The 25,546-nt window shown below is 35.4% G+C and overlaps 2 protein-coding genes across 4 annotated transcripts in view; both read left to right on the top strand.

Moving 5' to 3' along the window:
- Positions 1-4,405, top strand: part of LOC144956999 (neural cell adhesion molecule L1-like) — a 54,829-nt gene extending 50,424 nt beyond the window's left edge. The window contains exon 16 of the mRNA XM_078887908.1: positions 3,957-4,405. Within this exon, the coding sequence (XP_078744034.1) occupies positions 3,957-4,080 (124 nt within the window). The 3' untranslated portion in view covers positions 4,081-4,405. The remainder of the gene's footprint in view (positions 1-3,956) is intronic.
- Positions 4,406-7,670: 3,265 nt separating this feature from the next.
- LOC144956816 (uncharacterized) lies at positions 7,671-24,925 on the top strand. Of its 3 annotated transcripts, none has more exons than XM_078887555.1 (5): positions 7,671-7,801; positions 19,873-20,033; positions 20,536-20,669; positions 22,318-22,429; positions 24,651-24,925. In XM_078887555.1, the coding sequence occupies exons 2-5, from the start codon at positions 19,884-19,886 to the stop codon at positions 24,915-24,917; spliced, it is 663 nt and encodes a 220-aa protein (XP_078743681.1). In that variant the 5' UTR covers positions 7,671-7,801; positions 19,873-19,883; the 3' UTR covers positions 24,918-24,925. The 3 variants fall into 3 exon arrangements, with proteins under 3 accessions (XP_078743681.1, XP_078743679.1, XP_078743680.1); XM_078887553.1 differs by lacking the exon at positions 7,671-7,801 and adding an exon at positions 14,816-14,924; XM_078887554.1 differs by lacking the exon at positions 7,671-7,801 and adding an exon at positions 17,752-17,850.
- The last annotated feature ends 621 nt before the right edge of the window (positions 24,926-25,546 follow it).

Here is a 25,546-nt window from a genome sequence, read left to right as displayed (position 1 = left end):
AATAAGGAACAGATGATTCCACGAGCAATCCATCGATGTGCAAATTGCATAATACCATGTGAAGTCAAGGGCATATTTGAGTAAATCCCATTTGCCACAGATATCGTGTAATTTTATATCCTTTTCTCTCTTCCTACTCACCATTCCATACCTCTGTTTGCCATTCGAAAGTCATTTTTGACCCAGTGATTAAAAAAAAAAAAAAGAATAATAGTGTCGCTTGCTTTGTTTTGACTTTCTTTTAAAAAACTACGGGTCAATATCTTAGCAAACTATTATAATATACTGCGATAATAATAGAAAGATCTTATCCCAGTTTTATTTCTATGATTTGTAGTATTTATATTTCCTGGTGACCAATGTAATTTATAGAGAAGACAATGCTTTTTGACAAAGAAAACTGTATGACAAATGGAGACCTGCAGTTTAAAACAACTGGTCTTCCTGGGGGGAGGAGAAAGAGATGAGATGGTCAGAAAGCTGAAACAGCTGGTGTCTATCCATGTTTGTTAGATACACTAAATTATCTGGGTCCCTCTGGCCTTTCTTCAGTCCATTTGAGTTTTTTTAGACATATTTCGAACAATGTAAGGGATCTGAAAAGGCTTCTCGACCTGTGATTTTGAGATCAAATTCAATTATATCATCCCTCAAACTAAAGAACATAGACATATTTTAAAGGTTACTATTGAAAGAAAAAAAAAAGGATTTTGTGACAATCTGTGAGTTTGAGTAATGCCATACTTCTGTGTATTTAATGTCCCCACAACACCCCCATTATTACAGTTGACAGTACCTACTTTTTATTGTGAATTATGTACTTTTTTTTTTTTTTTTTTTGTAGATAAGAATTTTTATCGCAGGGAAATCTCATGCCTCTATGGTATGGAATTGCCCTAGAGGAATTAGAGTTGAGTCTTGTGTATTGCTTTAGAACAAAAATTAGCTAGATATGCAACCATTGAGGGTAAGTGGTAAGTATTGATATTATAACACTGAATTTAAAAATAAATAATGTCTAGTTGTCTTTGGATAGTCTAGACTGGTAACCAAAGCAGAAACAAAAGTAATAGAAGCATAGGTGCCAGTTTTCCGGTTCATGCCGGAATTCTGGTTTCGTGATATCTCGGAAGTCAAATACCTCCGGCTGGGTGGGGTTCCTGACCTCCCATAGTGGGCAGGGGGGTACATACTGTGTCTTCTTTCCCCTTATATCTGTTTTCCAACATGCTTTCTGTCTTTGTCTTGGAATGAGATTACTTGGTTTTGGCCTGGTCCTGGCCAGATGCCCTGACTGAGAGGGAAACAGTCGAATGTATAGTTAGTTTTGGGAGATGATATTTTTTTCATTGTAAATCATCTCTCTGTTATGCACTGTATTATGCTTTCTTTATATTATATATGATTTGTAAAACATTTGAGTGTGTTCCTCTTATCGGGAACCTGTGCTTGTGTATGGATGAGACTTTTAGTGATCTCAAACTAAGTACTTTGATAGAGTGCTTTTGGAATCTACACCTGTTTCTTATTTGAACCAATTCCCCTTTGTCTTCCCTTTTCTTGGATGCTTTATTGTAATTGTAATTCTAGAACTTTTTACTATCCCATTTTCTTCCTTTTTACTGGCGCTGATATGACCTTAATGTGTTGCAAGCGCCGTAAAACCCTTAAAAACATTTTTTAAAAACAAAACAAATACCTCCAGTTTCAGTGTTTTGAGTAAAATAACCTAATAGCATCGGTAAAAATTCGAAAACTTGATTCAGCCACCAATTTGGTTTTAAAATCAAATTAATTTCCTCATTGTGTCAATATGTTTGCTTTGTAATCATTTAATAATGGTATAAAAACGGTGATGAAACAAGTGTAAAGTTTAGGCCGCATTTTCAGTAGGAACATTTTCAGGTTTGGCAAAGTGTCGAGATTTTAGTTTCATGTCTCAGGACTTCTTCCTGCTGGCACCCATGAATAGAAGTAAACAGGAAATAAATGTGGAAGGCTTAATCTTTGAGATAGAAATATAGAACTGTGATATCATGTCATAGCCATCCTTTTCGCCTGAGAGCTAGTGGGATGTCAGGCTATGGAATTACTCTGGTTTACACAACTGATTTTTACTCACCATTCAAAACTAAAATAGAAAGCAAAAATATCCTTTAAATTATGGCATAACTAGTTTAATTGATGATTCGCCTGTTACTAAGGATTAACCAATCAGAATAGTTCTTACCATTTACCCTGTTCATTCCATCCCCTAACTATTTATTTCGAGTCAACAGAAAGGCCTGAGCTACCCTTAATACAGCCACTTCAGGTAATTGCAATTCGGTTAATGTCAACATTTCCCAAGAAATAGAATTAATTCTATATAAAAGTCACTGGTTAATTGTAACTAACTTTGGTTAATCGCAACAAATTTTCAAGCTCATTATGTGGCTAATTCAACAAATTAATCAAAATTTCATGGTTAAATTTTATCATGAACGAAATCATGTTAGATTGAAGAATTGAGAGTGAGTTTAATGCTACCATAGTGTGTCACCACTAAATCAGACGAAAGAGGGCGGAGCTTAGAGGTATGGGTTTGTGCGGTCATCTGTGACGATTAGATAGGAGGAGAGGGGGGTTGGTATAGTCCAGTCAACAGATAGACAATGACAGATGTAAGGAGAGACTGAGTAATATCCTTGGTTTTGGGATGGACAAACTGTGCATTGGTCAGCTTATTGTCTCTCATCACGTATAATCTCACTCAACTCTTACAAATGTTGAGAACAAAAGAGTGAAAGTTAACTCAATCTAAATAAGATGTCGACTTGCATCAAAGCTGCTTTTGCTTGTCAAAATCTATACAGGGCTGCCATATGGTTTTTGTTTCAATCAAATTGCTCCGTCTGTGGTGGACTAAGAACAATGTTTACAACAACTGGTTTGAGTTTACCATATTATATGGTATGAAACTGACTTGGGTCAAATCAAAATTGCTATAAGAACTTACAACGGGTGATGGTGAAAATAGTGTCCCATCATTATATATGAAATCGACCAAAGATACCAAAGCTTGGGAAGAGAAAAAAAAAAAACATGAAGACTGAGACTGAGAAACTATGGCTTCCCCTAACAAGAGAAACGATATCATTACAGGGGTGAGGGGTGGGGGGGGGGGGGGGACTTCAAATCACCAATGAGTTCAATCTATCTCTTAAATCAACTCAAACAGAAATTGTCAAGAAAAATGGCATCTTCAAAAATGTTGCAATAGTGGAGAGGAATTTCAACCTCGGTTAATCGCAACATTTTTGCTGATCCCAAGGTGTAGGGATTATCCGAAGTGGACTGTACATACCAAACACACAAATAGGTCAGGCCCAGTAAATAAATATTTTTCACAATACTTTGACACACTGATGAAGGATTTGCATTGTAACACCTGATGACACAATGCAATTTTTTCAATCATCTATGTTAGAATTGTAAAATTGCTTAAGATCTGTGGGTTGTTTGCTTCGGGTGATAGACATGTACTTGAGGTGGCTGTGGCTCCTCGGTTTATGGTCGGGGGTTAAATAATTTTTACTTTAAATTTTTGAGTCAAAAATAAAATCACTGAAATGTTTATTTGACTAGTTTGAATAAAGTATACGATAACTGACATAATTTTCAAAAGAGTATGATGATTGAATAACTTGAGATTCACACTACTAGATAATAGTTTTTAAAAAAGGCATCCATATCAATAACTTGACTGGCATAGCAACAAGAGATCACTGATGGAATCATCAATTATTAGTTCATTATATTCATAAAATAAGAAAAGAATTGCCAGTCTGTCATTTTTACCAGTTCACATTTATGATTAAATTTAAATTGTTCTCAATTATGATTTATAGTTAACCAATGTACATTTCCTTTTCTCTTTCATGAACGATTTTATGGCATTGTATTATTCAAAACAGGTCAGAAAGTCGAAGGTGGTCAAATGATACTATAATCAAAATTAAAGATCAATACTTTACAAGGGATATACTTGAACCAGAGACAGCACAACCCAACACAAATCAGCCGGCAACATCAGTTTAATCACATCTGCACCTTCAGTTAAAGTTATGGATCAAGTTGTTGTTACAAGGAAGTCAACACTCTATTAGAGATGTACTCAAAGAATCGGAGCCATCACTACACCATCACAAAATAAAATGACAAGTCAAAAACAGAAAAGCTCAAAGATGGAGTTGTCCCATCAAAAGTATGATTGTATCAGCATTGCCAATTAAACTTATGGGTCAAGTTATAACATTTTTAGTATGTCAATTGGAGGTAATCTTGTTCTCATGACAAACATCATGAATGAATCCATATTTAAAACATAAATTAAACAATGTCAATGGGAGTCTAAACTGCAAAACGAGTTGGACAAATTGATTATTATGAATTGTAAGCGGGTGGTTGGATGGGAGCATCACCCTTGAATCATATACCTATGATGTTCGCATGGGTGTACGATCCGATAATGATGTCGTTTCTTCTTCTCTTTACTAGCCTATCCTGCTTCTTTGGTTTGTGATTGTATTTTTGACAGGGGATATTTTTTTTTCTGTAAATCTTCTGCCTGTTTGTTCTTGGTTATTTATAATTTAGCTTATGATATCTTTAGGTTATGATTTTGATTTACATTTGTACTATTTTTGTTAGATTGCTTGTTTTTTTGTTTCAGCGGTCTCTCATATAACCTCAATTGTGTTGGAAGAGACCTAAAGCAACAAACAAACAAAAATGAATTGTAATTTTTTCTGTTGTGCCACAGTGCGTAAACTTGTGGATGTTAAGGGAATTAAAAAGACTACTAATACTAATCAAACAAGAATATGAAAACTCCAAAAGAATCTCAAAAGTTTTTTGGGGTTTTTTATGAAAGAAGTGAGATGGAATTTTATACAGATTCTGCATCATGATATCCATATACAAGGACTACATACTGTAGAAAGTATTTGTTAGAAAAGGATTTAAACCTGATAGGCGACCTTCTACAGTTCATTAGGTTATCAAGATTAAGGCAAAGTTGTCCCTTATGGCAAATTTATCCCACTGAACAGTGTCTCCTATATTTTGTTCTTCTTTTCTTCCGTTGTCATGATAATCATAAAATCTATTTTATTTGTGTTCTTTCATCTTTCTTGAAATGTTAAAATTTAGTAACATGCACTCCACTGAGCTGTCCTGTCTTCTGTCTTCTTGTCCTATCTTTAAGTCACAATTCGTGGGGTTCCTGACCTCCCATAGTGGGCGGGGGGGAGGGGGGTACAGACTGCGTCTTCTATCCCCTTATATCTGTTTTCCAACATGCTTTCTGTCTTTGTCTTGGAATGAGGTTACTTGGTTTTGTCCTGGTCCTGGCCGGATCCCCTGGCTGAGAGGGAAACAGTCGAATGTATAGTTAGTTTTGGGAGATGATATTTTTTTCATTGTAAATCATCTCTCTGTTATGCACTGTATTATGCTTTCTTTATATTATATATGATTTGTAAAACATTTGAGTGTGTTCCTCTTAACGGGGACCTGTGCTTGTGTCTGGATGATACTTTTAGGTGATCTCAAACTAAGTACTTTGATAGAGTGCTTTTGGAATCTACACCTGTTTCTTATTTGAACCAATTCGCCTTTGTCTTCCCTTTTCTTGGATGCTTTATTGTAATTCTAGAACTTTTTACTATCCCATTTTCTTCCTTTTTACTGGCGCTGATAATACCTTAATGTGTTGCAAGCGCCGGAAAACCCTTAAAAACAAAAAACAAAAACAAAGTCACAATTCCATGCATCAAAGATAATCGCGACTGTAAGTGTGGTGAGAACAAATGGACATGCCTAAGCCTTCATTCTGGGTGGGGATCCTGACCTCCTATAGCGGGCAGGGAGGTACATAGTGTGTCTTCTATCCCCATATGTCTGTTTTCCAACACGCTGTCTGTCTTTGTCTTGGAATGAGATTACTTGTTTTTTTTCCTGGCCCTGGCTGGAGTCCTAGCTGGGAGGGAAACAGTCAAATGCATAGTTATTGTTTTGGGAGATGATATTCTTTTCCTTGGAAATCATCTTCTGTTATGTATTATTATATTTGTTATTTTCAATGTATAATGTAAGAATTTGAGTGTATTCCTCTTTGTTGGATTTTGTGCTTGTGTCCGGATGAGACTTATAGGTGATCTCAAACTAAGTACATTGGTGGTCTGCTCTTGGAATCTACATCTGATCCCTATTTGTTCCCAGTTCCCCTTTGTCTTACTTTCTTTTCGGTGCTTTCATTGTAATTCTAGAACTTTTTACTATCCCATTTTCTTCCTTTTTGCTGGCGCTGATATAACCTAAATGTGTTGCAAGCGACGTAAAACCCTTAAAAACAAAAACAATAAGCCTTCATTTTGATTTTATCGATTACTTTGTCAAATTCAATTTGGCCATTTATTTATTTTATATTTTCAGGCAGAGAATTCCATATTTGGATGGTGCTTGGAAAAAAAACTTGAGATGAGATGAGCATTAACTCATGACTGCGGTACCTCGTATGAGTGCTTTTTTTTCGTTTGCTAGGAATAAGGCTTTCGATTGGGATCATCAGTCCCTGATGGGCCTTCAAGAGTGTTTTGTCTTTTTGGATTGTGTGTCTTTAATGTAATGGCGACCAGTTAGTTTAGGCTCTTGTGCATCTCACTGAAGCTTTCAGTCCATCTTGTTGTTTTACAACTAACCTGCGTGCTCCGTTTTGAGCTTTCTGCAGCTGTTCCATGTGGGTTTTTTTTACTCTCAGGTTCCTAACCGCATGCACTATAATCTAAAATTGGCTGTGCAAAGACTTTATAGCAGGTTTCTCTGATGTTCCTAGCTAAGACAACTTTGTAGATTTCTTTGTAAGAATCCAAGTTTTGTATTGGCCTTTTTACAAACTTTATCGATGTAGTGCTGCTCGAGAGTTAATCCAAGATATTCTGCTTTATGCATTTCTCCAATTTTTCTTTGTTTTTATAATAATCTGATCTTATGTTTGTGATAAGAATTAGTGGCATTTCTTTTGATTGGAATTCCATTTTCCATTCTTTCTCCCATGATTGTAGTCTGTCCAGGTTTTTTTGAAGTATATTGCAACTACCATCCACAAAAAGTCAGTTTTTAAAAAATCCTTTTGATACTTTTCTTGGCATATCATTAACGTACACTCCAGCATGGTTTCCTCCAACACACGGTTTCCTTAAAAAGTCAGATTTTTAAATCATTTTGATACTTTTCTTGGCATATCATTAACGTACACTCCAGCATGGTTTCCTCCAACACACGGTTTCCTCAAAAAGTCAGATTTTTTATCCTTTAGATACTTTTCTTGGCATATCATTACTGTGTCACAGAGATGAGAGAGAGGGTTGACAGTGTCTTGCTTGTCGAACACACACGTAGTCAGTGATCATAACACGCACAGCACAGCACAGCGTGAAAGACAACCGGGAAAAAAATAATGCGAAATAAATATTTTTCTACGACAGGTGATTGACTGCTCTCAACGGAAGTCGTCTTCCTTACGACCGTGATTGTTTAAATTTTTCTCTTTTTCCTCCTTCACACACGACCGCACCTCTTCTTCTTCTTCTTCTTCTTCTTCTTCTTCTTCTTCTTCTTCTTCTTTTTTTATAAAAATTATAAGAATGAATCCGAATTAATGAAAGAATCAGCTTAAAAATTTAACACCAACAGGACCAAAGATAAAGCAGAATCTCGTGTCAAGCACTAGACGTCTTGATACACATCCTTCACAAGGGTAGGAATTGTTCTCTTTCTTTCATTTTACAACTAGCTCAGACCTGGGACCAGAAATGTGTGTTCTCTCCCAAATAATTGGAGGAGAAGGCTACAATGGCGGAGAACAATTTATTTTAACTGGATCAAGACCCTGGAGACATGATGCAGAATCCAGAGAAGCAGACTTAAAATTTGGCTCACAGTACTGCTGCACACCAAAAAAAAAAAAGAGGTCAATTTATGGTCGTTTCCGTGGCGGTGGACACGCTCCTTAGGCCGCGTGACCACCAACGCGGAAACGACACGTCTTTTTGTGCTGGAGGCCAAATCTGGTCGGATCATTTCCTTTAGGCTTAAGGTGTGTCCACCGCAACAGAAACAACACGGTTTATTAGCTAGATATAGTACTACAAAATTGTATGTAGTGGTGGTGGTAGATGTAGAATCAGTATGTAATACATAGTAGTAGTAGTTGGAGGATTAGAAGTAGTAAAAAATAAAAGAATACAACATTGAGCCTTTGTATAGCGCAATATCCACTAAACGTGCTAAAAGCGCTTTCAAAGGTCCCTCGTCAACAGCAACACGTAACATTATAATCAGCAGTAGTGATTCATTGATGTGGTGGTGGTAGCAGTGGTGGCAATAGCAACAACATTAGTAAGTAGTAAGAGGAGTGAAAGCAGCAGTAGTAGTGGTGGTGATGATGATGGTGGTAGCAGTACTACTAGTAGTAGTTGTTGTAGCAGTAGTTAGTGGCAACGGGAACAAGATAAATGAGCGAGTGTTAGAAAAATATACACACAAAAGGGTTTGTTGGGAAATACCATAAGAAAACTGTGTCGCAATGTCATTTTTCAGGAATGAAAAAATAAATACCAAATAAAATTTAAACATGGTAAAATAACGCATTAAAAATAAGCGCGCAGAGTAGATATTGACTAATTTTTAGGTGCTGAGTTTATTATTTTTTTATTTTTTTTTAGTTTGAGCACAAAAATACAATGTGGTTTTATATATATATAAATCTCCGACGAAGAAAAGCTTTCCCCGCGGTTTTTTGCCATTTCAAACGCCAAAATTTGCCATAAAAAATGGTAAAATTTGCCATCAAAATAGCAAAATTTGCCGCTAGTTTTACACAAATCAAACAATTAAAACAACATGTACGGTAACAAATTAACACAAATAGGGCATTTTGTAGAATATTGATGTCACAACATGTCAACATGAATTTATTTACATTTTGAATGGTTTGAAATAATATTATAATAATAGTAAATAAAAAAAGACATGTTTATCCGTTATTTAGTGCCAATTTTGGATGCTAGCATTGAAAGTCGCCGTCTTTTCACATTTTTTTATAGCTTTTGTTTTTTCTTTAACAAAAAATCGCCTAAAAACGGCGAAAATTGCGGCTTTTTGCGGTCAAGGGTGAAATTTGCGGCCGCGAAAAACTGCGGGGACAGGAAAATGGCTTAAAGACTCATCAAACGTCACGACCAAAGTAGTGCATGAACTAATCCCAGCGTCTTGCCGGAAATGGGCTATGGAAGTATCGTTCGATCAGTGCCAATGGTTGTTTCACGTTAACAGGTATAGGAACAAGATGGTGTCTGTTTTTCTTTTCTTTTTTCTTTTTTTTTTTTTAATCAAAATAGGTACTGACAATTTTTATTCGGTTCGATTCTGTTTTTGTGACAAGGGGCTTACTGGGAGAGAATAAACTTTTTATTGGTTATTTCCTTTGCACAAAGAAAAAAGAAGAAACTATTCTCATACATTGTTAAATTAGATACGACTGTAATTGATTTTCCCATGGATGGATTCTGGTGGATTTTTCATCAGATCTCAGAAGATGGTCTAGTATCATCGGTATAATATAAACTAGCTTGGCAACAATTTCTTACGGGTCAAACCCTAAATCTACTGGATTATCTTGGAATGTACATTTTGTGTTCCCAATTCGAACCATTCTTCATTGTCTTACTTTTTCTCGTGTGTTTTCATTTGTAAATCTATAACCTGCTTTGAATATCCCATTATCTCCCTTTTTACTGGCACTGAAATCACCTAAATGTGTCGCAAGCGTCGCAAAACCCATACCAGTTAACTGCCATACTCTAGAAAAACACGCATTAAAGATTTGACCAGAAAACTCGTCCTTCAAAATTTCAATTGATACCTATGGCCATCATCTTTGCAAACACTCTCAAACCTGTGACTTCGTGAAGTCTTCCTTAGTTCCAGATTTGAGAGTTTTTGCCAAAATGAAGGTCATTTCAATCTATATCTGAATGACGACTATTCTGTCAATATTGTAAATACGAGATTTTTCCGGAGTACAGCCGTTAACTGGTTAAAAACAAACAGATTGGCTTTTACCTACAAAATTACCATGTATTGTCTATTTGTTTCGCTTAACTCACTCAATCCCAGACATTTTTGCTGCTTTCAAAATTGGAAAAAATGTATTAAAAATGAGCATGTACATAGTTTTATTTAACTACCATTAACATGTAAAAACTATTTTATTAAAACATTAGCTTGATACTACGCCTATAATTTGGTTCAGAAAAATGTAATAATATAGACATGGGGTAAAAGTAACCCGGGTAAACTACGGATATAGTCGGTGTTAGGCTTGAGTGAGTTAAGCGGCGTACTATCAGATAAATATACAATTTCCTCACGAGTTTTAAATTATGAAATATTAATTCATTTGACAATCCAGCAAAGTATAAATAATATATTGAGATTACAGAATTAGTTAAAAGGGTTAACGAGTATCTGAGCAAACGCAATTGATATGGTTTCGAGAGAAAAAAGTTCAAATAATTGCCAAACTAACATTACAAGCAGTTTGGGAAATGTTTGAAGGAGGGACGTCTTAACTTTTAGGAGCGTATTTCCAAAAATAGGTTATGTACACATGGGGTCAATTTCATAAGCACTTGGTTCAAGCCACTTGGCAAAGGGGGAAATATGGGGCTTATATTTTTTTTCTTCCGTTATGTTATTGAGAAGAAAAGTGCAATGTTAAAAAAAAAAGGTTCCCAATTCATTGGAAGTATAAAAACCACTCTCCCGCTGGACTGGATACAAACCTTGTAGTAATTGATCTTCTGGTTTCAGTGTGATGGTGTCGTATTTTCTAATTTAAATATACGCTGGTCGTTAATAAAGATCATCTGTCCCCGCTCTTTTACGCCCCATAATCCTAAAAATAGGCTTATACAATCCTGCTGCTGAAATAGTTTTGCCATATGTGTGGATTGGTTACACACACACTCCCAAGGACGTAAGCACCAAAATTAAATAGGGAATGAGATTAGCGGATGAGTAGCGTCCCTGGATTGGATGTCACCCATAGTCTGTGACGTCACTGGCGGAAAAGTTATTAAATTGAGAACGTCATGTTGGTTGTGCGCATGCGTCTCTCGTCCTCGCTTCCGGTGAAAGCGGCTTGAGACACTTCAAAACCAAATTGACGTTTTCTCAGTAAGGTGACGTCCAATCATGGGACGCTACTCTTCCGCTAATCTCATTCCCTATAGATAGAATGCGCTTGGCCAAGGAGTTCACAACATTGCCATCCGGGAGTATAACGGACCAACACACAAACTCTGTGTAACCATGAACTTTTATAGTCTGGTTAATAGTGAGAACAACTCACAAACGCGGATGGCAAAAACAATAACAAAGGCCTGAGTGACGTCATCTGCATACTATCTATAGCAGAGGGTTTGATGTCAAGACTTTTCTACCTTATTGGCCTCAGGACATAATGATGGCAAGCTTGTTTGTTTTTGTATTTAAGGGTTTTACGGCGCTTTCAACACATTTAGGTTATATCAGCGCCTATCAAAAGGAAGAAAATGGGATAGTAAAATGTTCGAGAATTACAGTTAAAGCACTCAAGAAAAAGTAAGACTTAGGGGAACTGGGAAATAGGGATCAGATGTAGATTCCAAGAGCATACCGTCAATGTACTTAGTTTGAGATCACCTACAAGTCTCATCAGGATACAAGAACAAAATCCAACAAAGAGGAATACACTCAAATGCTTACATTATACATTCAAAAAAATGCATGTGGTCTAGTGGTATGACACTCGCTTTCGGATCGGAAGGTCCTGGGTTCGAGCCTCGCGCTCGGCGCATAGTTGAGTCCTTGGAAAAGGCTCTTTACTCACATTCTCTCACCGTACTCAGGTGTAAAATGAGTACCTGGCTGTTAGCAGTGTTGTCTTTGTCTGAAAAAAATTGTAATATCGCCTACCAGGCGTCATGTCCCCGTCCTACATGTTAAATGTTGCTGTTGACCAGGGACTCCTTGTAAAGCGCTTTGAGCACATTTAGTGGATATTGCTCTATATAAAGCTCAATTTAAAAAAAAAATTAATAACAAACATAATAATACATAACAGAGAGATGATTTACAAGGGGGAAAAATATCATCTCCCAAAACAATAACTATGCATTTAACTGTTTCCCTCCCAGCCAGGACTCCGGCCAGGGCCAGAACAAAACCAAGTAATCTCATTCCAAGACAAAGACAAAGAGCATGTTGGAAAACAGATATAAGAGGATAGAAGACACAGTATGCACCCCCCTGCCCACTATGGAAGATAATGGCAAGCAAAATAAAAAGAGCCAATAATCTATGAATATTTTAAGGTACCTCATTCTCCTGTTTGTTATGATAGCATTATCCAAAGTTCCCGCTGCCTCCTTAAATTGGATTCAATAGTCTGATGTCACGTCGCCCAGCAACGGCGCTATCGTGGTTCTAAACAAAGAAAATCTGTACTTTTTATTCTTCATGCTGGCTAGAACTTTTCATATGTCTTGTGATCAGAATGTATAAAAGTTAAAACATATTTGTAATGTTTTTCTCCTCTGGATACCCTTTTATGCTTGTCGGAGAAATATTTCATAAGGGCGCCCGCCATTGTTCCGATAGTTTAGAGACAGTTACCACGTTACCATGCGTCATTACGAGGGAAGTGACGACATGACTGTTGAAGCGTATTAAAGGACCCCTTGAAAACTCCTTGATTTTGATTTTACTGAGAAAGTCTTGAAAACTCATTGAATTTCATTTTAGGAGAAAACTCCTTGAAATTCACTTTACTTTTGCAATATCACCACTCCTACAGCCACAGCATCATCATCACTATCACAACCAGTACAACAACCACCACATCATCATCATCATCACTACTACAACCACAAGACCATCTTCACCACTTCCAACATGAATACAGCAATCACTACCACATCGTTATCAATACTACCACTACTATAACCGCAACCACTACCATTTCCTCATCATCACCAACACTATACTACAACCTCCACGAACACCACATCATCATCATCATTACTACCACCACTACTACAACCACGCATCGCCATCCCTACCACCACATCACCATCCCTACCTCAACTATTACAACGACCACCACATCCCTACCACCACTACCTCGTCATCATCACTACCAACACTACCAAGACCGCCAATACATCATCATAATCACTACCACCACAACCACCACCAATTCATTGTCACGACTACATTAACCTCCACTACCACCACACCATCATCCCTACCACCACTACTACAACCAACAATACATCACCTATCCCTACCACCTCTTAGAAAAGATGATGATGTGGTGGTTGTAGTCAACCACTACATCACCATCCCTACCATCACTACTACAACAACCACCACTAAGTCGTCATTCCTCCCAACACTAGTACTACAGCCACCACACCTTCCTTACCACCACCACTACAACGACCATCACATCACCATCCCTATCACCTCAACTACAACAACTACATCACCATCCCTACCTCCACTACTACTACAACCACCACATCATCATTCCTACCACCACTACTACAACAACCAGCACATCACCATCCCTACCACTACTACAACCACTACCGCATCACCATTCCTACCACCTCTACTACAACAACCAGCACATCACTATCCCTACCACCACTACTACAACTAGTCTTTAACTATGTTAAACCTTGTGGTGTCAATGAAGGCATGTCACTGAAGAATATATTTTTCAAAATGGGCGTGTTGCTTGCTCTCACGACAGGTCAAAGAGTTCAGACATTAACTAATTTGAATAATAGTTTAATGTGTCAAACAGAGCTCGGAATAACTTTCTCTCTTCATGCTCTACTTAAAACTGCATCACCTACTAATCAAAACACACATATATAAATTTGCCTATAGATAGAACGAAGATGACGTCACTCAAGCCTTTGTTATTGTATTTTGCCACCCGCGTTTGTGAGCGATTCTCACTAAACTGTATTACCCCGACTATAAAAGTTCATGATTACACAATGTTTTGTGTGATGAGCTTCTAAGCCAAGCGCATACTATCTATATATAGTATGAGCTTGGCTAAGGAACTCACAACATTGCCATCCGGAAATATAAAGGACCAACACACAAAACTTTGTGATCGTTTATAGTCGGGTTAGTACAGTTCGTGAGAATTACCGTGGACTTCGTAAAGTTATGGCCTGATACTGACCAAAAAATGACGTCAAAATGCCAGTCTTTTGCTACAAAAGAAAACAAATCGTGAGTTGTATTCAATGAAATAACTTGTTTCCATGAGTTCTACTAACGACAACTCACTAGTTGGTGCAAAAACCAAATAATGACGTCAAACTGCCAGTCCTTTTGGATTTCAGTATCAGGCTATAACATAACGATGGCTACGGCATAAACGCTGATGAAAATAACAGAGACCTGAGTGACGTCAACTTCGAACCATCTATTTACCCAGATAAATCTTTATGTGTCGTTGTTCTGGTTATACCAGAATGGGCATGATCTATATTAACTTTCCATGTGCTCGAGGTCATTGGTCACATTGAAAAATGTGCTCAAAGTGACCCATATAGTGAAAAGTGTTCACAGCTTTTTAAATATCTAACGTCACCATTGGTCATTTTATTCTTTTTACACATGGGTATGTTTATAGCTTTTGTAAACAAAGCAGCGTGTTTACATTTGTTAAGTTTGGATGCTGGATAATCCTTACAGAATCTCTATATATGTAATTTTGGATCATTCTTACAGAATCTCTATAATATTAAGTAAGTTTGGATGCTGGATAATTCTTACAGAATCTATAATATTACGTAATTTTGGATGTTGGATCATTCTTACAGAATCTCTATAGTATTACGTAATTTTGGATGTTGGATCATTCTTACAGAATCTCTATAATATTGTGTAATTTTGGATGTTGGATCATTCTTACAGAATCTCTATAATATCATGTAATTTTGGATGTTGGATCATTCTTACAGAATCTCTATAATATTGTGTAATTTTGGATGTTGGATCATTCTTACAGAATCTCTATAATATTGTGTAATTTTGGATGTTGGATCATTCTTACAGAATCTCTATAATATTGTGTAATTTTGGATGTTGGATCATTCTTACAGAATCTCTATAATATTACGTAATTTTGGATGTTGGATCATTCTTATAGGATCTCTATAATATTGTGTAATTTTGGATGTTAAATCATTCTTACAGAATCTCTATAATATCATGTAATTTTGGATGTTGGATCATTCTTACAGAATCTCTATAGTATTACGTAATTTCGGATGTTGGATAATTCTTACAGAATCTCTATAATATTACGTAATTTTAGATGTTGGATAATTCTTACAGAATCTCTATAATATTACGTAATTTTGGATGTTGGATAATTCTTACAGAATCTATAATATTACGTAATTTTGGATGTTGGATCATTCTTACAGAATCTCTATAATGTGTTATTTTGGATGTTCATATTCATAATGATGCTTGTCAAGTAGTTTAGTTCAGTGAATGTGTTGAAGAGTGTCACGTATTAATTCAATTTATCCTGCTAGGATTTTTATCTTCTCGTTATCAGATTTTAGTGGTTTGGTTCATGATCTTGCCTTTAACATAATGATTTCAATTTCATTTCTTACACATCCTTTAATTTGTCTTCTTATACAATACTCTCGTGTTAACATTTCCCACTTTAAATATAAATCTGCATTTACTCGATAGATTTCGGCAGGTTTATGCAACTTAACCCTCTCCTTACCACCCATAGGAAAATCGTCACATTCGTTACGATGTCACCGACAATTTTCTCATTCTGATTTTTCTTGTACATAACAAAATTTAAAGAAATTCTTTGATTACAGCTATAAATTATAAATACTAAACACTGTGTTGTAGAGCTCACTTGTTACTTTTTTGTTTGAGTAAGAAAAGTCTATTTTGTTGCTGGGTGGGTGTGAATTTTCGGGTGGGATTCTAAAAATAGCTGGTAAGGAGAGAGTTAATCATGATTTTGTTTTTCATAATATACATCGGTTTGCTTTCTGCAGATTGCTTCAGTTCTTTTCGGTTTCTATGGTATGTTTTTAAAATGTTAAATTGATTTTCAGTCAATATAGACTACTATGATTTTGACCATTGATGTCCACCAATTTTATTTTTTACATCATTGACTTTTACCTCAATAATCTTGAATGTGTTCTATAAGTGTTTCAGATTCTGATTTTTACCGAGTTTCAATTAACTATTATGTCATCTTTCTGGGTGGGGTTCCTGACCTCCCATAGTGGGCAGGGGCGTACATACTGTGTATTCTATCCCCTTATATCTGTTTTCCAACATGCTTTCTGTCTTTGTCTTGGAATGAGATTACTTGGTTTTGTCCTGGCCCTGGCCGGAGTCCTAGCTGGGAGGAAAAGTGTCAAATGCATAGTTATTGTTTTGGGAGATGATATTTATTTCCTTGTAAATCATCTCTCTGTTATGTATTATTATATTTGTTATTTTCAATGTATAATGTAAGCATTTGAGTGTATTCCTCTTTGTTTGATTTTGTGCTTGTGTCCGGATGAGACTTAAAGGTGATCTCAAACTAACTACATTGGTGGTATGCTCTTGGAATCTACATCTGATACCTATTTGTTCTCAGTTCCCCTATGTCTTACTTTTCTTGGCTGCTTTAATTGTAATTCTAGAACTTTTTATTGTCCCATTTTCTTTTTACTGGCGCTGATATAACCTAAATGTGTTGCAAGCGCCGTAAAACCCTTAAAAAATTATTTTTTTTTAATGTCATCTTTGAAGTCTCAATTGCCCTCATGAATATTAATCAAGGTCTATTGGATAGTAAAGTAAACGTCCTTACCAAAGTTGAAGTTTGCTTGAAATTCTATAAAATTATTAATATTCATACCGGGTTACTTGTACTTGTAACGTCCAATATATTATACGTCATTTTTCCTCCAGGGAAGAGATAAATTATTGGCTAGCACTATTCAGTATCTGATAGCCCACATTACGTTCAGGTATGCCTACAGCTAGAGACAACGGTAGAGAAGAGATTGGCCTCCACGCATACACTCATACACGTTTGGAATACCCAAAGAATATTTCCCACCCGGTGGACAATTTATATCGTTTGTTCTCTAAAATAGAGAGAAAAAATCTTCCAGACTATAGCGGGCGTAAAATAACATGGAAGAATAACTTTTTATGAACATTTAAATAGCGCATTTACACGGATAAACAATGCTCAATGCGCTTCGCAGTGTTTCATTTATTCCCTCAGCAGACTACATGGAACCCTTTTACTATCTAATTTCATACAGTTCAGTCGCCTGTTAGGCGTCCTTTTTGTACCAATACTCTTATAATATCCGGCCCCACCTGGAGCTAGGTACCGATTCACACGTGAGTCGGGTTGGGTAATAAAATGTAAACAGCTTTACCCAAGGTCAACGCCAGGACCCGCATTTTCAACGATCAGTGTCACCCATTCAGCCACTTAATTTTGCTTGACTTTTTTACAAAAGTATAGCAAATGAATGATATCCTTGTGTAAATACTTTGCATGACATCCGATCTATTTGCCAAATCAATGTCAATAATTCAAATGAATAAATGGACTGGTCCTAAAAGTTTAAGACACAACTTGCCTTGCTAAAGTTAATGAACAGCTATCGAAAGGTTAGTAGTCGTAGTAGTAGTAGTAGTAGTAGTAGTAGTAGTAGTAGTAGTAGTAGTAGTAGTGGTAGTAGTGGTAGTAGTAGTAGTAGTAGTAGAAGTAGTAGTAGTAGTAGTAGTAGTAGTAGTAGTAGTAGTAGTAGTGGTAGTAGTAGTAGTAGTAGTAGTAGTAGTAGTAGTAGTAGTAGTAGTAGTAATAATAATAATAGTATCATGAACACTTTTACATTTTAAGTATAAGTTGAAAAATCTTTGATGAGTCTTATTTAGGTACTTAACTTCTTTTCAAATTATCTATCTATCTATCTATCTATCCATCTATCTGTCTATATATCTATCTATCTATCTATCTATCTATCTATCTATCTATCTATCTATCTATCTATCTATCTATCTGTCTATCTATCTATCTATCTATCTATCTGTCTGTCTGTCTGTCTAAAACATTCGGGTAGCGTCTCATAACATTTTTCTAGAACAGTTAAAAAGTGTTACTCTGCTTCTTCTTTCTAAAAATAAATATAGGTTAACTCTCTCCTTTCCGACCATTTTCAGTATTTTCCCAAAATGGCAGGTTTACCCAGCAGAAAAATTGATTCTTTAAACTCAAACAATCTCTCTACAAAACAACTTTATGTTCTTATAATTAAAACAAAGATCATTTTTCTTCAAAAGTTTGTGAAGTGCAAAATAAATCTGAATAAGAAAAATGTAAATTGTGTCGTAACAAATGTGACGATTTTGCTGTAGGTGGTAAGGAGAGGGTTAAATGGATTTGCTTTAAACCCATTTCGTCGGAAATTAAAGTGCTCTGGCACTATCCACGGAAGCTGAATGTCCTCAATGATCAGATTTTATTCACAAGTGGGAGCAAATAACGGCGGAAGATCTTTTTTTTTATTTTTTTTTTTTTTTTTGGTAGAAATTTGAATTGCGTTGCGGGAGTAACGTTTTTTTAAATCATTTAAAAAATAATAAAATCCAATTTTGTTAAACTTTTTTTTTTTAAAGGTTTTTAGCTTTTTTTAAAAAAGTTGTGTCAAATAAAATCTCATTCTTTCTTTTCCTTTGAGTCAAAATTTGAGTTGGATTGGTTGTTTGGTGTAGACTAGACATGTTGTTGAACGCTCCAAATTCGAAATCCTTTCAGACACGAGCTCTATCTGTGGCAGTTGTGTCGCGAATGATGTGTACATAAATACAGGTCTGACATCCGAACCCACTTATAGGCCTAGTTTAACATTGTTGTAATGAGTAATATTTTGCGTCTTTTTAAAAAATAAGATTTCCATTACAACAATGAGGTCATAAGGAATTGGGTTATCAGACCTGCAAATAAGTGTACTACGTCGATCGCGAACAATATCTTGTTTCATAGAAATTCCAACCTTTCGAGTCTAGGTGAACAGATGTAAGAGCTCCATGTTTCGAGTTCAACCAAATAAAAATGTTATCTATGCTATTTTTTTTTTTTTAATTTAAAGATTCATTAGTCGTTAATACTATTGATGATAACAAGCTTAAACTTTACTTTTTTTAATGTCTGTAAATGTATTGTTCAATTTTTGAGATTTCCTCGAGGGTTTTTTGCTTCCTTTTTTCCACTATCCAATTTGAATCTGTGATATTTTACTGAAGATGCTAATTTTGGTGAATTGATTTGATTTTTGTTCAATTGTTCTCATTTTGGCTTTTAATTTTAAAGGAATCTGTGAAAATTATTGCGCAAATTTGATTTGTAAAGCATTTTTAATGAAACACTTTTCTAACTTTTCTTCCGTTTTTTGTTTTGTTTTTTTTTTTTTTTTTTTTTTTTTTTGTTTTTGTTGTTTTTTTGTTTGTCGTTGTATTTTTTTTTTATGTTGTTGTATTTATTTGGGGGGGGGGATGTTTTTAATTATTTTGTTTGTTTTTGTCTTCTGATTTAAAATGGTTTTCTCTCTCTCTCTCTCTCTCTCTCTCTCTCTCTCTCTCTCTCTCTCTCTCTCTCTCTCTCTCTCTCTCTCTTATCACCACCTATCACAGACGGCCTCAAGATGTCACACAATCACCACATCTTTTTGACCTCGATTCTGGTGATAGTAGTAATGAACCCTACACATGGTCAAGAACTTGATACACAATGCACGTGTCATTCTCCAGTCGGGACCGTCGACATTGTAGCGGTTAACAACAGCCATACGACGGTACGTTTTAAGTTGTCGTCGTCGTCGTCACCACCGTCATCATCTGTGCAATTGTTCTCTGTATTAAAAGTGGTATTAAATTATCAATAATTTCATTTTAAGACGTTCTAAAATAATCGCAAAAGTTCTAAAATAGGATTTTATCACTCATTATTTGTCTATGTCATATAGTATTCAGATAGTGGACAATCTGAAAGCCGTTGTTTCAGTAATGATAGATAGATTCTATAATTTACTTTCCTGAAATACTCAATTATTCCAATAAGAGAACGTATCCCTTTTTTGCTCCCTTTCTTTTAAGCAAGTGAAAGTTTATTTCGACTACAACTACAATCAAAGTGTATGAGTCTGGGCATGAAGGATAATATATTGTATTCAGATAGTGGACAATCTGAAAGCCATTGTTTCAGTAATGATAGATAGATTCTGTTATTTACTTTCCTGAAATACTCAATTATTCCAATAAGAGAACGTATCCCTTTTTCTCTCCCTTTCATTTAAGCAAATGAGACTTTATTTCGACTACAATCAAAGGCTCTTACTCGTGTATGACTTTGGAAATGGAGGGTCGGACTGGCGGCTGTATGATGAGGTCAACAATCTTAGATATGATATGAAAACCAACGGACAGTGCACGTAAGAGTGATAGTTGTAATCAAACAGACCTATATTTATTTTTATATTGCCTATTTTTTTTTTTTTTTTTTTTTTTGGGGGGGGGGGGGTCAATTTCTGGAATAAAGACAGAGAACGTATGTTTATGTTGCGAGTTAATACGCTTCAACAGTCGTAACGTCGCTTCCCTCGTAAAGACGCATAGTAACTTAGTAACTGGATCTAAACTATCGGAACAATGGCGGACGCCCATATGAAATGTTTCTCTGACGAGCATAAAAGCGTATCCAGAGGGGAAAAAACCCCATTATAAATATGATCACGTTTTGACTTTTACACATTCTGATCACAAGACATATGAAAAGCTCTAGCCAGTATGAAGAATAAAAAGTACAGATTTCTTTGTTTAGAACCACGATGGCCGCCGTTGCTGGGCCACGTGACATCAGACTATTGAATCCAATTCCCTTCCCACCAACCGTTTGCGTGGCGGGAACAAAACGAATTTGCGAAAGAAATTGTTTACAACCGAAGCGATGGAAGTAACACTAAAATAAAAAAAGAATAAATAAAAGAAAAAAAAAATATTTTAAAAAATAGGTGGCCAAATTGTTTTATAGCAATGTAAAAAAAAATTAATAATAACAGTTTCAGAAAAGAAAAAAATTCCAAAAGGAACATATCAGACTCAAAGGCCTTCTCCAGCCACGAACAATTAAGACCTTAATGCATCACTTAAGTCGACAGACAGGCAGTGTGAAATCAGTTTTTTAAAGTTTCATGTTTTTTGGGTTTTTTTTTTTTTTTGTTTTTTTTTGTTTTTTGTTTTTGTTTTTGTTTTTTTTTTTTGTTATTGAGCCTGAATATTTCTGGGCAACATTTCAACCCAAATTCTTTAGACTTTTTTTTTGTTGTGGGGAGGGGGGGGGTATGGAGATCACCACCTCTGTCTTTATTCTTTATTCCAGAAATTGACCCCCCCCCCCCCCCCCCCCCAAAAAAAAAAAAGAGGCGATCTAAAAATAAAACTGATCTGTAACTTTATTCATTCACTTTGTATCCTTTTATTCCTTAAGTTGCCTTCATAAAACTCTTGACTACGACGAGAAACCAATTTTAGTCAATTTATTAGACACCAAAATCCATTATGAACATCGCTGCCATGGTAACGTTTACCAACGAGTATAATGTAATATGAGTATGAGTGTTTACTTCGTCGGTTACCGCAAGTTTTTTTGCGAGTTAAGTCCCTTCCCACTGAGCGTTAGCAAAGGAACAAAGTATTGTTATTATTATTATTATTATTATTATTATTATTATTATTATTATTATTATTATTATTATTATTATTATTATTATTATTATTATTATATTATTATTATTATTATCATTATATTATTATTAATTATTATTATTATTATTATTATTATTATTATTATTATTATTATTATTATTATCATTATTATTATTATTATATTATTATTATTATTATTATTATTATTATTATTATCACCACCATCATAGCACGACCACGACGATAATCATTATGATGTGTAATAATAATATATCAATGTGTCATACAGTTTTATCAATAAACCAAAATTGTCTAAATCTAAGGTGTGTATTGAAGATTGACATAATAATATGCCAATCCATGTTGTGTCCTCAGCAAGACAGACTCACCACGCTCCCCGTTTCATCATTGTATACCGGGAGGCGCCGTGTACACGGGTAGAGACGTTGAAAAAGGCGAGGCAGTCGTTTCCTGGAGACTCAAAACTGTAAGCTTTAAGTAGGGAGGCCTTCCGAAAGCTCCTACATCCCCAGTATTGCTTTTCTTTTTATAATGTTCTAGTAGGGGGTTTGGAAAAAAAAGGTGGGGGGGGGGGCTTTTTTTTTTTTTTTAAGTCTCCCCCCTCCCAAACCCCCTTACTAGAGCATTATAAAAAAAAAAGTCCCCCCCCCCCCTTCCCAAACCCCCTACTAGAACATTATAAAAAAAAGTCCCCCCCCCCCCTCCCAAACCCCCTACTAGAACATTATAAAAAGAATAGAATACTGGGGATGTAGGAACTTTCGGAACCCCCCCCCCCCCTTTTTTTTTATTTTTATTTTATTTTATTTTATTTTTTTTTTTACTTATAGTTTAACTAGTGGTGAGATCGCAAAATTTGCGGATAAAAAAAACCCCAAAAACTATTTCATTTCAAACGAACTCTCCTCTATTTAAAATATACTGATGTATGGAGGGAAATGATCATAGATCGAGACGAATCTTTTGAGCCATAAACAATAAAATATGTCCAGTAATAAAGTCTGTTGGTGCGCGCAAATTAATCTGACAAGGTTGAATTAAGGACTGGTCGTTATTAGATAATAGGCTTTTAACGAAATCGGGTCGAACGAGACGCCGAACGCCGAACCCGAACGGATATAGCCTTCTCACGTGACCATGAACGAGATAGTGAAGACTCTCAAGCGGTATGCAGCATCGGATCTAAGGTCACGTGATAGAGGATAGCTTGGGTTGCTGTTGGCTTGTGTTAGGAGAGGGGCAAGGTCAGTGTCATTCAATAGTATATAATTGTGCATGTGGCGCTCTATACAGAGAGAAAATTATAAATTGATTACGGGCGAAGGTGGGGGAGGGGGTAGGGGGGGGGGGGGGGGGGGGTTGACCCACAAACGATCTAGGTGTTGGGCTTCGGGTAGACCATGATACGAAATCAAAGAGAAAAGGCCGCTGGTACTTGGATGGTGGAAATGGTTGGGGGGGGGGGGGGGGGGTAGTGACAATCAGCATGGGATGTATATATTAACATTAATAATATAGGCAATAGATGACCAGGGATGTGTAATTTTTGTGTATTGTTTGTATATGTTTGTGTGTGTGTGTGCGCGCGCGCGCGTGAGTGTGAAAGAGATTAAACAAAAATACCTTTCTCGGGAGCTTCCAAATGATTACGTGCACGATAAATTTGAAAACCACATTGTTTGAATCAGCTTGCAAAAAGGAGAACATTTATCTTTAATTCACAAAAAAAAGGTTTAGAAATAAAAAAAATTTCTAGTAGATTGATTTTGAAAAAAATATTGCTCAATTTTTTAAAAATTTAATGATAGTTTCATTATTTTCCGGTCGGTTTTCTTGATTTATCAAGAAAACCGACCGGAAAATAAAGAAACTATCATTAAATTTAAAAAAAAAAAAAAAAAAAAAAAAAAAAAAAAAAAAAAAAAAAAGGTTTTTAACTTAATGCATAGTATCAATAGATTAGTTGATCACTGAGTGGTAGATATGAGTACTTTTCAGAAAAAAATGATGATGCGAAAATGTAATAATGTTGTTGATAATAATGATGATGGTATGCCTGCGAACCTGAAAATCCCTGGTTCAAGTCCCGCTATGATCGGCGCAAAGTTGAATCCTTGAACAAAGCACTTTACTCACATTCTCTCACCCTACGCATGTGTAAAATGAGTACTGATTGCTAACATCGTTGTATCTGTCAAAAAAATAAAATATTATAGTATCGCCTTTCGGGGGTGATGTCTCGTCCTACAAGTTAAATTTGTATTTGGCTTGGGACCCCTTGTAAACACTTTGAGCACATCTACTTGATATTGCGCTATTTAAAACCTCATGTGCGTCTATATGACACTTGCTTTCGGATCAGAAGGTCCTGGGGTCGAGCCTTGCTCGGTGCATAGTTGAGTCCTTGTAAAAGACTCTTGACTCACATTATCTCACCGTAATCGGATGTAAAATGAGTACCTGGCCGTCAACAGCGTTGTTTCTGTCTGAAAAAATTGTAATATCGCCTAACACTGGCGTCATGTTTCGTTCTACATGTTACTTGATGCTGTTGGTCAGGGACCCTTTGTAAAGCGCTTTCAGTTCAGCACATTTAGTGGATATTGCGCCGTATAAAAGCTCTATTGTTTTTTAATGTTCTCAATAATATTGTGTATATTATGTTTTAAAAAATTGTTCCTCAACAGGGTCTACATACCGAACAACTATTTGTCGTGGATGAAAAGACTTGTTTCCCGAAACGGATTGTCCACTTGCCAAAACACCGGACACTAGAAGACGTGTATTTCTACAACTACACCTCACAGATAGATTCCAGCAAAGTCTTTCAAAAGAATATCTTGGATTGTTTCCATGATGAAATACCAAGTTCTGATAACAACAAAATTATTCTAGAACTGATTAGAAAAATAATTTTAGAAATAAAAAAGATATTTTTTAACTTAATCAAATAGTAAATATATATATATATATATATATATATATATATATATATATATTATATATATATATATATATTATATATATATATATATATATATATATATATATATATGTATATATACATAAACTGCTGCACAAACGTCTTCAAGGGAATACTTAATTTTAAAGATAATAATTGACCGGCCGTCTGAAAATGTTATTTGTGTAGGGATGGCAAAAATTAATTATAAGTTAAATTGATCAGATATGTGAAATTTTAGATTTCTTCACGCAAGGAAATTATATATACTCCTATATATATATATATATATATATATATATATATATATATATATATATATATATATATATATATATATATATATATATATATATATATATATATATATATAAAATGTCTTCATTAACACTTGTATAATAAACCCAAGTTTCATAATTTTCACTTTAAATCACTTTTTGTCACCGAAATCACCCCGCTATAACACGCTTTAAGGCAACAGGCAATATGTGTAATCTTATTTTTGTTCTAATACATACGTTATATTCAATGATCCTTGGAGATCCTTAATTTGTTAAGTCAATAAAACATTATTGGATATTTTGTGTTTGAGTTCCTAACTTAGATATTGGATCTATATTG

The sequence above is a fragment of the Berghia stephanieae genome, chromosome 11, assembly GCF_034508935.2.
Source record: "Berghia stephanieae isolate SIO BIC M18660-M18661 chromosome 11, UCSD_Bste_1.3, whole genome shotgun sequence".
Taxonomy (NCBI): Eukaryota; Metazoa; Mollusca; class Gastropoda; order Nudibranchia; family Aeolidiidae; genus Berghia; species Berghia stephanieae.
Note: the sequence above shows the minus strand (reverse complement) of the source record. Positions and strands in the feature narration are given on the sequence as shown.

Coding starts and splice junctions, on each gene's coding strand:
- LOC144956816 (XM_078887553.1), top strand. CDS start 14,852: ATGCTGGATAATCCTTACAGAATCTCTATATATGTAATTTTGGATCAT. Junction 20,670..22,317: donor AAAACCAACGGACAGTGCAC/GTAAGAGTGATA, acceptor TTGTGTCCTCAG/CAAGACAGACTCACCACGCT. Junction 22,430..24,650: donor TTTCCTGGAGACTCAAAACT/GTAAGCTTTAAG, acceptor GTTCCTCAACAG/GGTCTACATACCGAACAACT.